The sequence below is a fragment of the Nestor notabilis genome, unplaced genomic scaffold (genome assembly GCF_000696875.1).
Source record: "Nestor notabilis isolate BGI_N333 unplaced genomic scaffold, ASM69687v1 scaffold25984, whole genome shotgun sequence".
Taxonomy (NCBI): Eukaryota; Metazoa; Chordata; class Aves; order Psittaciformes; family Psittacidae; genus Nestor; species Nestor notabilis.
In genome coordinates this window covers 16335-31427 of record NW_009926375.1, presented here as the reverse complement: position 1 = coordinate 31427, position 15093 = coordinate 16335, and the positions used below count along the sequence as shown (strand labels likewise).

Sequence of the window (15093 nt, the reverse complement as noted above, 5' to 3'; positions counted from 1 at the left end):
TATATATATATATATATATGCATGCTCTATGCTATGCAGTTCTAGAAAGGTCCTAAGCACCATTGAAGACCTATCTAGGATTAATCTTGTGATGCATTTATGTCACTGGCACTTGAGGTCCTCAGTGGTCTTTTACAGGTGTAAGTAGACAACTTTTCTTGAGAATAAAGTAGCACAGTCCTAAAAAATTGCTGATAATTAATGTCTCTGCTAAAGGCTTGTTCATTTAATTTTATTTTTTGGATGGTACAAAATGGAGGAACTCTATGGGGAATAAATCCCTTTCTGTGCAGGAAAGGTAAGGTTATTCAAGTTATTGTTTGCCACAGGGGTGATGTGTAGTGGATGTAAGATTCCCTCATTTCGCATTGGGAATTGCTTACTTTAAGCATGATCATGTAAAAATAGATACTTGGTGTACAGTCTCGGGTATGAGAAATAATGATGCAATATTTATTTCTTTTGACAGTGATGGATTTAAAGAAATCATGCCCTATGATCACTTCCAGCCACTTCCTCGGTATGTATATTCAGGGTAGCATATGTGTCAGCATTAGCACAATTTTCACTTTAAACATAGTATTTGATTATTAAAATCATGGAACATCAGATTTTTTTTGCTGTACAGGAGAGCAAGTTTATAACAATCTTGTACATGTTTTTAAATTTGTGATTTATTTCAGTGTGCTCTGAATGATTAGATTAACACTAAGATTAATATGCTTTTCTTGAAAATATCAGTGTGGAAGACTTTAGAATAAAGAATTGTCTCCCCTAAGCTCTCTTCTGCTGTAGTTTTGGGAAGAGCATCTCCTTTAAAATGCATGTATAAATTCTTGTCTTAATGATGAATGAAATGAAAGGGTTTTGTTTTGAAGATGTATGAAATGAATACATTCTTTCATAGAACAGGTCTATCTCTATTATAGGACTAGAAATTCTTTCTTCATTGAGAGGTCTCATTTTTCTGCCATTCATTAGACCTACACTCACTCTATTGACATCAAGGCTGACGTGTCCCTTTAAAGATACTGAGTTGTCTTAATATCTATTACCTAAAATTAAGTTGTCAGAGCAGAGTTTGTTGTCATTTATTTATTTACCTGAATCAATGACAAGAATGTAAATCTCTGGAAGGCTTACATGTACTGTGAAGAATGTTGGGACTAAAAAGCATTGAGCTGGATTTACTGTTAATGTGAAGAATTATAGTTGATGGAGTTAGATGCATATTTATCTAAGTTGATCCTCTGCTTTATTATGTCATGAAATGAATAATGTGTATTTTTCTAAAGAAGCAAAGATATGAAGTAATACGAATGAAATCATAGACTTGCACGGCTCAGTGGAGCTACTGATTGCAGCTGATATAAATGTCATAGTTTATTTCTGTAACAATTTATGCTTGTTGTGGATCCTGCAAAGTTCGATAATTACATTCTGCGTGTCTCCCCTTCCATTTTTTCTGCCAATTCCTTTGTACTTAAGGTCTCCTCTGGAACTCAGCACAATTTATTTACATGAGTATTTCATCTTCTGAACTGCTCAAGGCTTGGAGGCCAGTTGGAAGAGAAATTTAATCCCCCTTTCTGTGCTTTACCGTGCTCAGCACGTTTGCATGACACTGTGGTGAGATAGATTGTCTGCAGTAAAACTGTGGGCAGGTTCTCTTATTTCAAACACTGAGAACTACAGACAAAGGCTCACCTCATTTCGACACCTCAGTGTGGCCTGTCAGAAGGTATCATGGTCTTCCTGGGTGATGCTCAGGAGTAAGAACTGTAAGATAGCAGGTTGCCAAGTAGGGCACAGAGTTGGTGTCAGGAGGAAGGAGAGAGAGGAAACAGGCTGTGTTACACTGGGAGGGCACATAAAGAATCATAAGATAAAAAAGCACCCTTTCTTGCTGGAATTTCTGAAAGAAAAGGACAGCTGAAACAGCCACTTTGCATCCATGCATCATGAGGTGAATCTGGTCCAGCACAGGTACAGGTCTCGCTTCAGTGTAGCAGGATGTATTTTCTCTGTGCTGTTGCCTGTCAAGTAACTGCAATGCATTAGTCTCTGCCAGTTCTGCTGGAGCTTTTTCCACGTTTTCTTTTTGCCTTTTCTTACCTGTTTCTTACATGCTAATCCATGAGTGTTCTTGCAAAGCAGGCAGAAAACCGAAGTACTGTAGCTATGCTTGAGCAAAACTGTACGGGCTCCTTCACCTTGACCAGCAGTCATACATCACACCTCCTACATAACACGAGGGCCATGTGGAGGGCTGCTTTGCAGTCCTGTGGCATTTACCACTACTTTCCCATTCACACGAGGAAGTTGTGGGAAAGTCATGGTGCACACCACAAGATCTTGAAAGAGTTCTCCTGTGGCTAGAGTTGTAAATGCCCCACTGAAATATTTTTACAGATGGAGAATTCTTTTGAAATAAATAGGAAAATTTCCCAGGATGAAAATTTTCTTTTAAAGCTTTTGGAATGCCTCCATTTATTTCAGACTTGTTGGACTGTTGAGGATCCCTTGACAGCTGTGGGTTCTGGAAAGTATCTCCTTGACTGCTTGCCCAAGAACCCCCCTTTCCCCAGTAGCCATGGACCTCACTCCATCTTGAAAATGCTTATGGGAGTATGGGATCTGGAGTGTGTTCGAAACTGATGAGATAAAGAAAAACAACTATAAAACTTCATGCTATAAACACTCGCAAGGCTAGCATTATATATAGCACTGTGAGCCATATATATATAAATCCATAAGCTGCTAATTCATTGTACAGTTAATTGCTCTGCAGTTTCTAACTTTTTCTAAGGGAAATGAGTTAACACTGGTCATTCATTTAAGGCAGAGAAGTGTAACTGTTACTCTTCAAATGTGTTTTGTACTTGTCATATGGTATCTTATTGGGACATACAGCTTTATTCTGCATGTTTTCAAGTATATGCTCTATGGCTAATGTTTCATGGCTTGCTCTATCTTGTAGTCTCATTCTTTTGTTGAGCTTAAGCATGATTAATATGTTTTTGTAGGCAGTTTAATGAATTGCTTAAAATAGGAAGTGTCCTTGATTTACCTGCGGGATCATAGAAAGTGAGTAGTAGTCACTTAAACTTATCTTTGATTCATAGGCCTTTGCTTCATCTACTCTGAGATTATGACTTCCTTTATGATAGCTAAGTTACTCTTGATGAATTGATTTTGGTGGGATACTGAAGTACTTGACAAGTCCATTGTTCATAGTGCCTGTAATTTTTTTCATGATCCTTTCTGAGCCCCTGCATTTGTAACAGGAATAAGTTTTAAACTAAGACATTGATGAACCATAGGATGTGCTGCTAGACTCAGTCATTTCACAGGGCTTTGCTTTGATTTGGGTGGGTGGTGGGAAAGAAGCAAGAGATAATAGGTGAAGAGTGAGGAAAAATTGTGTGTGGGTCAGTGGAACCTATAGACAAATGCTATGATAGGAGCTTGTTATCTCTAAACATGACAAAAGCAGGACATTATTGAAGTTTTTGTTGGTAAATGGTTGCTTAAATGTACATTCATACTAAGACCAAGAGATAAATGGAACAAAGTTTGTAACCTAAAAACCGCCATGTAATTCTTGCTTCAGGTGGTGTAGCAATTTCCATCTTTATTGTGGTTAGGTCTAAAATTGTGGATAGATGTCCATTCTGAAGGCATTCCCTCCCAGCAGGTTGTTTATCATCCCTCTGTTGGAGGCTATTACCCCACAGCTCTTCTGGTTGACAGGGCTGTGTGGACTTTCCTTAATCTGTTCATAGCCCTGCTTTGGGAGCAATCAGTGAGGTTAGCCGAAGCAGCTGACATGGATGAGCAGCTGCCTTTTGCTGGAAGCAAGCTGGAAAGTGTGAATACAGTCATTCAACAGCATTTTAATGAGGGTGGAGAACTCTTGCAGAACTTCAGTGATGACCAGCCAAATGGTAGCTGTCACAATTTAATTTGCTCACAGTCCTTAGGGATGAAGACAGTTTGAAATGAAATGGCTGGGTTTACCCAAAGCAAGTATCAGAGTGCCCAGTAAAGCTCTTGCATGAAGAGACTTTTTTGAGGTAGCCTGCATGATGTGGGCAGTGATGAGCAACTGGGCAATAACACCCTCAGTCAGCACAGCCACATCTGTCTTTGTCTGTGGACTTCATACAGTCTCAAGCACATATGATTCTCAGTCTCTGACAATAGTAATAGGAGTATGTGACTATGTGAATTAACTGAAAAATATTCTGTTTAGAGGATTTAGACTATTTGCAACTAAAATCATTCCAGTAATCAAACTCAGTGTATTTAATGTCTTTAACTCATGTATGAGAATAAGACTTGTAGTTATTTTGTGAAATCTGTAGTTCTGTTTTTCTCTCATTTTGCACATAAATTTAAGTCTGGAATAATGCAAGGTAGTTCTGTAATTCAATGTATTTTTATTCAGCGTGTGCTAAGAATCCAGCAACCAAACTGTCACTGGGTTTTAATGACGCTAAGGTTGAATTCAGTATTTTGCACTTTTAATAGAGGTTAGTGGAATAAAAAATGGCCTTATTTTTAATATATGCGAGTTCTTTTTCCAGGTGGGAACATAACCCTTGGACTGCCTGTTCAGTTTCCTGTGGAGGTGGTATTCAGAGAAGAAGTTTTGTGTGTGTAGAGGAGACCATTCACGGAGAGATACTGCAAGTGGAAGAATGGAAGTGCATGTATGCCCCTAAGCCCAAAGTAATTCAAACCTGCAATTTATTTGACTGCCCTAAATGGGTTGCAATGGAATGGTCTCAAGTAAGTTGAAAAGTAATTTGGACCTTTATTTTTGTTTTCTAAAGAAAGCCTCTAGTCTTGTTTTACCATGTATTTGTGAGCACAGGGCTATTAGAAAAAGATAGCCCTGCAAGCATAATTCATAGTACTGATTAGGAGAAGTTTGTGCTAAGTAATTTGGCCAGATAATCAAAATGTTAACATGTCCGTGTGGAGAAAAATCCATATAGGATTATTTATGCCTGTTGAATTCCTGCTTTACACGGAGGAGAAATGAGAGCCAGAGGTCAGACCCCTTTGCAATCAGGTCATTTGTCTCTCAGTTCTCGATAAATGTAATATTTCACTGCATATAATAGCTAAAGGCATGTCTGTCTAGGGGCTGACAAGTCTGCGAGGGTGATTTTCCAGCATTCTTACCTTTCATTATAGTAACAAGAATATAAAGCCAACTTATCTTGGCTGTAGTTGTCTGATACAGTCAGATAGCTCAACACTTCTGTAGTTCCTTAGTTCATCCAAATGACATCACTAACATGTAGTGAGGAAACTGTTCTTGCAGCACGTCTGACCCAGCTTTAACTGAAAATGACCACTGTGAGAGAGTATATTCTCAGTACATAGCCACCTCTGTTTCAGACTGTTGCCAATCAGATAAGCTTTACAGAACCCTGAGAAATCACTTGCATTCCCAAAACTTAAGACATTTTTTCCAGTGTCAACCTTTTCTTTATTCACCTGGCAATGCAGGGGCAAATTCATACGGCTGATACCTCACTGATTGTGGAAAAACTTTGGCGAACACATCATCAGTACTTCTAACTTGCTTTTTAACAGTATTAGTAAACATAATAAAAAAGAAACAGTATGAGGTGGTTGCATTGTCTCCTGCAGTGCACAGTGACCTGTGGCCGAGGCCTGCGTTACCGAGTAGTGCTGTGCATTGACCACCGCGGGCAGCACGTCGGTGGCTGTAATCCACAACTTAAACTTCACATAAAAGAAGAGTGCATCGTGCCAATACCATGTTACAAGCCAAAAGGTAACTGGAATTTTGTCTGGGTCTGTTATTGTTTTACATTTTTGTTAGGAGAATTAAAAGCCCCTGGTAACCTTTTTCAGAAATGCCAGAAGAAGTATCTAGAATTTACTAGGACTTATTTCAGTCTTGGCAGAAACAAGCATTTTAATTATTGGTGCTAGGAAAAGTGCCTTGCTAATATTTTTTGCTGATGATGTGGCCAGACTGTCACGAGGTGAACATGCTAACTGAATCTATACAGCCTAGTCAGACTGGGAAAACTAGAAGTAATGAGTTCAACATGGGGAGGGGGAGTTGTTCACTAACACTTGAAATGGGAATGATACTCCATACGTATCTCCTCGGATCTTGCTCATTTGCATCTCATTAAGTGTGTCCACATTCTCAGCGGGACTCATCACTTCATTAAGTTACATTCAAACTGGTTGCCTTCTCTCTTCTCCATATCTGCATATTTAAGAGGGCTGTAACAATGATGTAAATTGACAGATATTCTCTGAAAGAGTTGGTAAGGCATACAACAGTAGGTGGGAAGGTGAAAAGAAAAAACACAGATGGGGGGGTGGGAAAACCAGTGTATCTTGTCACTTGCTCATTTCTGTCCCTCTCGACCATTTTAGTGTGTGCTACTCCTATTCTTACAGTTTCTATTTGAAAGGCTGTACTTCAGACCTTCACAACTCACCATAGAGGTTTGCACAGAGAAAGCGAAATCTGTAGACAATCCTATTTCAGACTGGTTTTAAACTTTAGAGAATTCTTCAAGGAGAAAACTATTCAGGGTTATGCCATGAAGTAGAAACTAGCTCTGAATATTTAAGAACCTTCTTCTGGGGTTTATCTGAAATTAGGAGGAACAGATCCTCAGTTGGCTTACAGTATTCCTAGAAAAAGCACTACAGAAGTATAGGATGTATAGACAGATAAAAGAAGCCAGTGTTGGTTTTTAAATTAATTTCCTGGTTTGGGATAGCTGGCTAACTCAGGAAAAAGAATAATTCTGTGCATATTTTCTAATGAAGCCAATCTAGCTGGGAAGCAATGTGTGTTTACTATGCTCTGGCTTCTTTTTGGCTATAAACTTAAATTATGACAATGACCCATTACACTGAGATATAAGCTACAATCTACTAGAAACTGCTTTTGGGGAAGATGGGGGAAGGAAGTGAAAGATTAAACGGGAATGAAAATTGTATTACTGGTACCCTTTCAGTAAAGAAGTGTGTCAGAATGGAGCTCAAACATCATGAGGAGATTTTCTTGTATATTATGTTTTATTGTCCAGTGTATATTCAAAAGCATTAGATCAGTAGGCAATGTAAAGTGTGAAGTGCTAAGATGAATAATACTAACTTTTACATATTGTTTTGATTTTTGGAGGAATTTCTGAATGTTTTTGTTGTGTTGATTTTTTATTCTTTACCAGAAAAACCTCCTGTGGAAGCAAAATTGCCGTGGTTTAAACAGGCACATGAAATGGAAGAGACCATAAAAGTCTCAGAAGAGCCAACGTAAGTACATTGTCTTTTACAGTAAAGAAACATTTCCGGCACATTTTGCAGATCATCTGGAATGACTGTTGCTATGCAGTTCGCTTTGACAGTTGGCCGTCCTTGGGACATGAGCTGCGTTGTGAGCTGTTGCTAATTTTACATCTTAGTAGCTTTGCTACTGGAGCTCCTGTTCTGGATGATGCAGAGCTGGTCTATTGTAGTGTCCCTGTACCATTCAAGCAATGCAAAGGGATCTTAATTTAGCCTAATTAATGCATGTGGAAGCATTTCAGCAGATGTAAATTAAGTAAATTCAGTTCTGTCCCAGCCTTTGCTGTTACCTCAAGGATGTAGTGGCTGTATTAAAAACTAAGAGGTACTTTGTAGGGTTGCCAGCATTTCCCTGGGGGGTGAGCCCAATGCATAAAGAAAGTGAGAAAAACCTGCTGATCTCTGAACTTAGCTGAATCTGTGGGGGTAAATTGTGATACTTCACACGCATGTGTGAAATAACATCTGGATTTTGTGAGTTCCCTTAAAAGCTGATGGGGGTAAGCCTCACAATATTTAAGTCCTGAGGATGAAAGCATAATTTAAATCCACCTGCACTTGTTCCTGTCCCTTGTATGTTAGGGCATCCACACAATTGCTTATATCCCCTGTGTATGCTTCATGGATATATGTATCTAATAAATCCGATATATAGCATATAACTTTCTAGAAAGTAGTAACTTTCTATAAGGCTTTCATGGGAGATTTTGAGCAATATCTTGTTGTGCTTTGCCAAATTCTGCACTCATTTGCAGTAATGTTAGTTTAAAACCATTTAGATGAGCTTACTGAAGTTGCTTCAGATTTATTATTGGTCTGAGAGTGGAGCGTGCCTGAAAACTTCTTATTTTTCTTCCTCTGTCTAGCTATTCCTGATTTTTGGCACACTTGCACGAACAGGTGTGATCATGAGTAATAAAATCTTTACACCTGCACTGACTCACAGAAGAAACCTCTTGCCAAACAGGTGTTTGTTATGGTGACTGTGCTTTAAACTTTTCACTGCTCTAGCCTCGCAAGTCAAGTGTCAACCTACTGTGAGTGGTTATTTCACTCTCCAAATTGGTGGCCCTGAATTCAAGCAGGGTAGTAGCAAAGGTATAAAAATAGCGTGATAGTCGAAGGGGGTGATGCAATCAAATGTGCCTGTTGAATTCAGCATATCAGAATGAAGGTATATGAGTCCATGCTAAAGAGGATTCAGCATCAAGCTATAAAGAAAATGACCTCTGTCATTTCAATATCATGCTATGGCAACCATAAGCTAATGTAGTCTTGAGATTTTTAAGATCCTTCAGCAGCAGTCTGACAGAACAAGCAGGGAGGACTGGCAGGGACACAGCATGCTAGCTCACAGTATATTTAGAATATAATAGAGTTGAGCCGGAAACTGTGTAATGGGTTCCCTTGTACCTTGTCCTCGCAAAGAAAACGGTTATTCATGCCTTCCTAGACATGACCGATGTATTCCACTGCAGCCTCACTGTGTGAATGCAGCCATGTGTTCGAGTGCTCAGTGCATGTCCTGTCACAGCTGTGCAGTTTTGCACTTTCTTGGGTCTTTTTCTTCTTCACGTACTCTGGAGACCTAGATTTTCTTCATCTTTCATTCACAATCCTCATCTGTCCTAAGACTCTTTCCTTCACAACTTCCAGAGGCATCTTCAGGTTTCTCCAACCACTTGTGGCTGATGACTCTCCTCTACAATCCTTCTCTTTACTGAGGTGTTGCTGAGGTGCTGTGGTTTCCTAGTCTGGGTACTCTAGGCTCTCCTGGGAGACAGCTCTAGTGCTGCAGCCAGGTTCCCCATTAGTTTCTTTTTACCTGTCTTGTGCTGCCACATGCTCTTTATTCTTCTAAGGAAGCTGTCAGGTAAGAAGAAATGAGAAATAACTGATCCTTGACTGCATTCCTTTTGCACATTGCCTGTCGGTCATGTAGACAACAGTTTGGAACCTGAGCAGTTTCTCAATAGATGCTTTGAATCTCGTGCCCTAACTGCTGTAGTCTTTTCCAGCTGGAGTAAGATTTTTGGGTCAGGGTTTAGGATTTAAAAAGAAACTGTAACAATAGGTTGTAACTTCTGCCAGAGTAAATTATAACAAGATTTCCCTCTGGTTTGAAACGGTTTAATTTTGTTTTCTGTAATTTACACAAGGCGCAGTGATAACTCATGGCCCACCTCTGCCTCGCGGGGGGCTTATGATTTCCTTGGTAAAATGTCATCGCTTTTAATTTTAGTTATTCTCTTGTCATCCAAACTTAAACCACAATATGAAGTCTCAACTTCTAGTCCATCCTTTTCTTACAACTGTCTTTCTGTGTTTTTGTGTGATATTTTAGTTGATAATGAATAAGAGAATAAATGCAGCTGTGTTTTAGAACCCACAAGTGATGGATATGCCAAAAGTAGCTTGTGGAAGATAAATACTTCTGCTGCTGTGGTCTACCACGGCTGGTGTCCTGAATTTACAGAGAGGGGGAACATTCAAAAGCTTCTCTTTTTTATTAGCAGCAAAATAAAAAATGACTGCCCTTAAAGTGAGGCCAAGAAAAATGTAGGTCTGACCTTTTTAGTTTGCAGTTGTGGAATGTGATGACAGTTGATACCAATCATTATTTTAAATGTTCTTCCCTCGAGCCTTCTTAGTTACAGTGGGATTCGCAGAGAAGCTCCAGCAAGGTTTTTGCATCCTTTTTATTAATTGTAAGTTAAGGAAATAGACACTTCAACTGCCTTACCCTGTCACGGCTTAGGGCAAAACTAAAATGCTTTCAAAAGCTGGTATATTTTTTTCCAGCAACCTGAGCTAAAAGATAATCACTAGGTTTGTGGAGTTGCATTCACTGCATGTGAAATGAGGTGTCTCTTCTAAAGGCTCCTGATCACTGTGTTTGAGTCATTTTCACGTAAATGTCCCCATTGTGCCTTTGGTGATAGGGAGTTACACATTTTTCACTGGTTCCTCTCTGACAATGGACTGATGATTTCATCCAGCACGTTACAGTCTAGGCTGATAGAACCTGGCAGTGCAACTCTGCTTACTGGGGGCAAGGGTGGTGCTTCAGGGAGGGGTAGGGTGCCTGCACCATGGAAGTTCTGCCTCGGTAAGCAGCCAGCATTTTAGATGCTGCTGCAAACTCTTATCCAGGTCCCTTGGCACAGTAGGGTTGGACTAGAAATATCACAAGAGTGGCATTTTTTATCATTTTTTTTTTCCAGGATTTAGGCATTTCCTGTCTTAACTGGAAGCAAGAGCTGCAGGCATGAGGAAAACAACAATAATAACAAAAAATTAAGAAAGTCTTTAGAAAGATACCGAAGGCTGCACCGAGTTACGTTTTCAGTTCAGATTTGATTTGGTTGGGTTGGGCTGCTCTGTCCCAGTTTTATCATCAATAGTTTAGGCCACTGCTTCATTTTCCAGGTCACCTTACACTGGCTTTTTCAGAGTGTGCCAGGTGAATGCACATTTCCATTAGCGTAAGACTGATAACGCTGCAGCAGGGACATATTCTACAACACTTCTGTAGTGTGTACATCACTGATACCTGTGCAGATGAGTTTAGCATTTAATTTTTATGTTGCACTGGGAAGAATGACTGTACAAAAATGCTGATTGAAAAGTTGTGCCTGCTTAGATTTGCATTTTTCCATTCTTTTCCTTTTATTTATCAGAAAAGGAGTCTCATCTACAAACTCAGTTACAGAACTCAGAAAACTTTTCCATTACCACCATCCTATCGTTCCATTATATGTTCCTGATAAGCTGCAAGGCATGAGCACACTCTGAGTATATGCCCATCAAAGGCAAAGTGAATTTGCTTTTATTGTGTCCAAAGCATTACCATGTGTGTGCTGTGAATGCCACTGACTAAAAAATACATCACTTCTGAGGCTGATGGAGTTTGCTTTAGTGATCTGCCACAGGTTTTGGTTGTGTATATATTAAAAATAAAAAAAGTCTTCTGCCTGATCTCAAAAGTCAGATGAATGCTCTGCTCTGGAGCTCTCTCACAGTCCAGTCACTTCCTTGCTCAGCTCCTTGCTTTAAATGTGTGTTAGCAATCTCCATTGGCTTCCGTTGAAGATACTTGAAGTGTGACTTTAACATGGTCATCTTTTGAAAAGTTCTATTATTTAGGATTTTAAGAGCCAAATAGTCATGTGACTGATTTAGCAAATGCCAAGGTAGAATAAAAAATATTGGGGGTGTTTTTTTATCTTGCACTTTGCTGAAAAATACCAGACACTAATATTCAACAGGAAAACCTCAATTAGAATATAGGCTTGCTATAAGCCATAGAAAAAATGCTTAGAACTTTGAGTTCCTTTATAAATCAATTGGTTGCTGAATGAAAGGATTGCTGTGGTTCAGAATTTCCTTTCGTTTATACAGGATTTCAAAAGAAAGCATCATACATTATTTTTGGAATGTCTTAATGCACTCAACTAACAGTACACAAAACTAGCATTAATTTCTGGTATGCTGCTGTCATGCTTCTACCAAAAAAGTTATTTGCTTTCAGACTGTCAACTGTTACATGTGGTCAGAACACCAGCCAGCTCTTTTCAACTATAAATGTCCATCAGTTTTATTTTTCCAATTAGGTACATAACTACAAATGGACTTACACTTATTTTTTTGCACAGACTTGTATGAGCACTTACAGTTCTCCTTGGTTTCAAGAGGAGCTGGGGATACTGCACCCTTTACTAAGGTCTGTCATGGACCAGTGAGCTCTAAAATTCTGAGGCTCTGAACAGGAAAGGAAACTTTTAAGTGATGGGATTTGACATCTTTATCTTCATAGTAGACTTGTAAAAGTATTTCATCAACAGCTCCTTAAAGAATAACCAGTTATCTTGTAACCTTTATTGGAAATGGGAATAGTCTTTTCCAGAGGAGACAGTCTGTCTTGGGCTATGTCCCAGGCACAGCTTAGGTGACTACCCTGAGGACTTAGAGTATCCTTGTGTGTTACCCACTCATCTGTTCTCTTTTCTTCTATTTGATTCTTCCTCTGTATATACTGGCAAGAAGTTATTGGCTCAAGATGATAAACTGTCTACAGAATCAACCACACTGAGTTGACATTTTTTGATTCTTTCTGTGTGTGCAGAGCATAAATTCTGATTTTTGTCTTACACAAGTGTTCCTATATTTGTAAGGGCAGCTTTCCTGCAGTAAAGAGAAAGATAGTTCTTAGTCAAAGATAAGGAGAAAATCTTTGGATCCTAGGTTGGATTTTTCCTTCCAAATGTTTTTAGCATTGGTCAAATACATCCTCTTGTATCTCCCATTTGTGTTTTGGTCATCAGCTGCATTTGGGCATATAATAAAGAGCAACGTCAACCTTTTGAAAAAATGCCCTATGATACTCTGTATTTGATTTCTTATAAATTGTACCCCAGAGCCACAGAGGATGACTTCGTTAATGAAATTCAGCCCCTTGGCTAGAGTGGGTCATTTTGAAAATTACTATCAGATATTAATGTGACCCTCAAAATCAGAGCATATCACAGACTAAAACCTCCTCTTATTCAGTAAATTCCATGATCTGTAAAATAAAATTTTATTATAGTTCATCAGGAGCATAAATTCTTTCGAATAAAAATGATGGATTAGAGACAGAGCCAGTTAGATATCTTTATAGAAGATGAGAAGCTTCTTACAAGATGAAATCTGAAGTGCAGCCTGCGGGGGTGTGCACTGGAGATAGCTAGGTTTGGAAAGTGCTTTTCTTCTCTCAGGTTGCTGATTATTAGTATGGCATAAGGTGATGGTCTTCCTCAGATTTAAGCAAACTGCAAGCATGCTTTTGGCATATGCCTAAGTCTGTATACCTGGGGAGCTATTTTATATTGTATAGATATGTCTTCCTGGAGTTTCTCCCTTTTTTTTTCCCCACTGAAGGAGTTTGAAACAAAATAGTATTATGTATTGTTGTCTTTGTGTGTAAACATACATTTATGTTTTAACTGTGCACACACAGAAACAATTATATGGAATAAAATGACAAAGTTTCTACTGTGATTCTTTGCAGGTTTATTCCTGAGCCCTGGTCTCCATGCAGTGCCACATGTGGCAATGGCATACAAGTGCGAGAGGTGAAGTGCCGAATTCTTCTCTCATTTACTCAGACTGAGGTTGAACTGCCTGAGGAAGAATGTGAAGATGTGAAGCCACCAACAGAACGAGTCTGTCACCAGGCATCCTGTGACACTGATCCTGTCCCCTATCCACCAGCTTTTTCACATGCTGAAGATGGCAGTGTGATTTATGACTGGGAATACATTGGGTTTACTCCTTGTTCAGCCACATGTCTTGGAGGTACCTTTGTTTGTTTGTTTATTTGTCTCAACTTGTAAGAATTTGGCATTGTTGGGGCTTCTACTGGTGTTACCCTAAACTAGCTATGTTGATCTGTAGGAAAATATGCAGCTTCATTTTTAACTTATTTCTAGGTTATCCATAGAGTATTTCAAATTACTTCATTCCCTTTATAATCTATGTTCAAACACCAACTTAATTTGATTAAGTAAGGTGCAAGAAGGTGTTGATACAGCAACTTGCTTTAACCTTGTTGCTGAAGCAGTATTGGCTGCCAGGCAGTTGGTGGTACCCTAGTGTGTTTCTAGGAACCAAAAGTATATAGTTTTGGAGTTAAAATTCCCATGTTAATTATTCCTTATTTTCTAAAATGCTGCCATTTTCCACAGCACAGGAGGGATACAGTGTTGTAATTAGGGAGACCTGCTTTCAGCCTGACCGGCAGGAAGATCAAACAGGAGTTTGTTTAGGTCTTAGTACAGTATATCACTGTATAGGAACTTTGTGCCATACATCTGTCTGCAAGTAGTTAGGCACATTCCTTTTTTGGATGTAATCGAATCTCGCTGTCGTCCTAAGTACATGTTACTAGACAAGGTTGCTGGTGTTGCTACTACATACCATACTTTGGGACTGAACACGAGTGAGTTATGAAGTGTTAAGTGGAGGCAGTGGAATTCTGAACACACCTATATATGACAGGACTGATGACATCATTGAGAAGCGAAGACAGTTGTACCCATAGAAGAAATAAAAAATGTAGAAAAGGGGAGAACAGAAACAATTGGAAGCAGAGATCCAGTCTAGAGCTCACAGAAAGCAGCCTCCTTTGTACTAATCTCCAGTTCAGACCTTGAAGACAGAAGTTAGGAGGGATGCCCCAAAATGCTATCAGCAGGATGGTAAGTGACTGATAAGTGCCTTCTTTATCATCTACTACTGCTGTTTACTGATGGGGTTGATCCATAGGATAGTAGCACATATGATCACAAAAGCTGATGCATTCCATTCCCTCCCCTACCTTCATTGGGCAGTAGGACTGGTAAGGTGGAGTCCTAGTATACATAGTCCAAGTATCTATGTATAAGCATGTGATGGTAGCAACACCTATTGTGACTGAGTGTCTCTGTTTCTTCATTTTAATGAGGAAATAATGTTTAGAAATCAGCAAATTGTACTCAAAAGCAGAAACGATGTTTTCATTAGTACTAAATTTGTAGTTTTCTTTTTCATATCTCAGCTGGTTTGTGTAATGTACAATTATTTAATTGCCATCTTAAATCCACTTTGCTAATTCTTTTTAGCCAATGTCTTTGTCAGAGGTGTTCTGAAACACCAAAGTTTTTGAATTTTGAGGACAAAAGCAGACATTTAGGCTGAAATGATCTCTGGTTGTTG

General features: G+C 39.1%; 1 protein-coding gene across 1 annotated transcript in view; it reads left to right on the top strand.

Moving 5' to 3' along the window:
• Positions 1-431: 431 nt before the first annotated feature.
• The window catches only part of ADAMTSL3 (ADAMTS-like 3), a gene marked incomplete at its 3' end in the record, with an annotated part of 30826 nt that continues 16164 nt past the window's right edge, over positions 432-15093 (top strand). Inside the window, exons 1-5 of the mRNA XM_010013506.1 lie at positions 432-520; positions 4590-4794; positions 5668-5815; positions 7242-7326; positions 13409-13695. Coding sequence (XP_010011808.1) covers positions 432-520; positions 4590-4794; positions 5668-5815; positions 7242-7326; positions 13409-13695 — 814 coding nt within the window. The remainder of the gene's footprint in view (positions 521-4589; positions 4795-5667; positions 5816-7241; positions 7327-13408; positions 13696-15093) is intronic.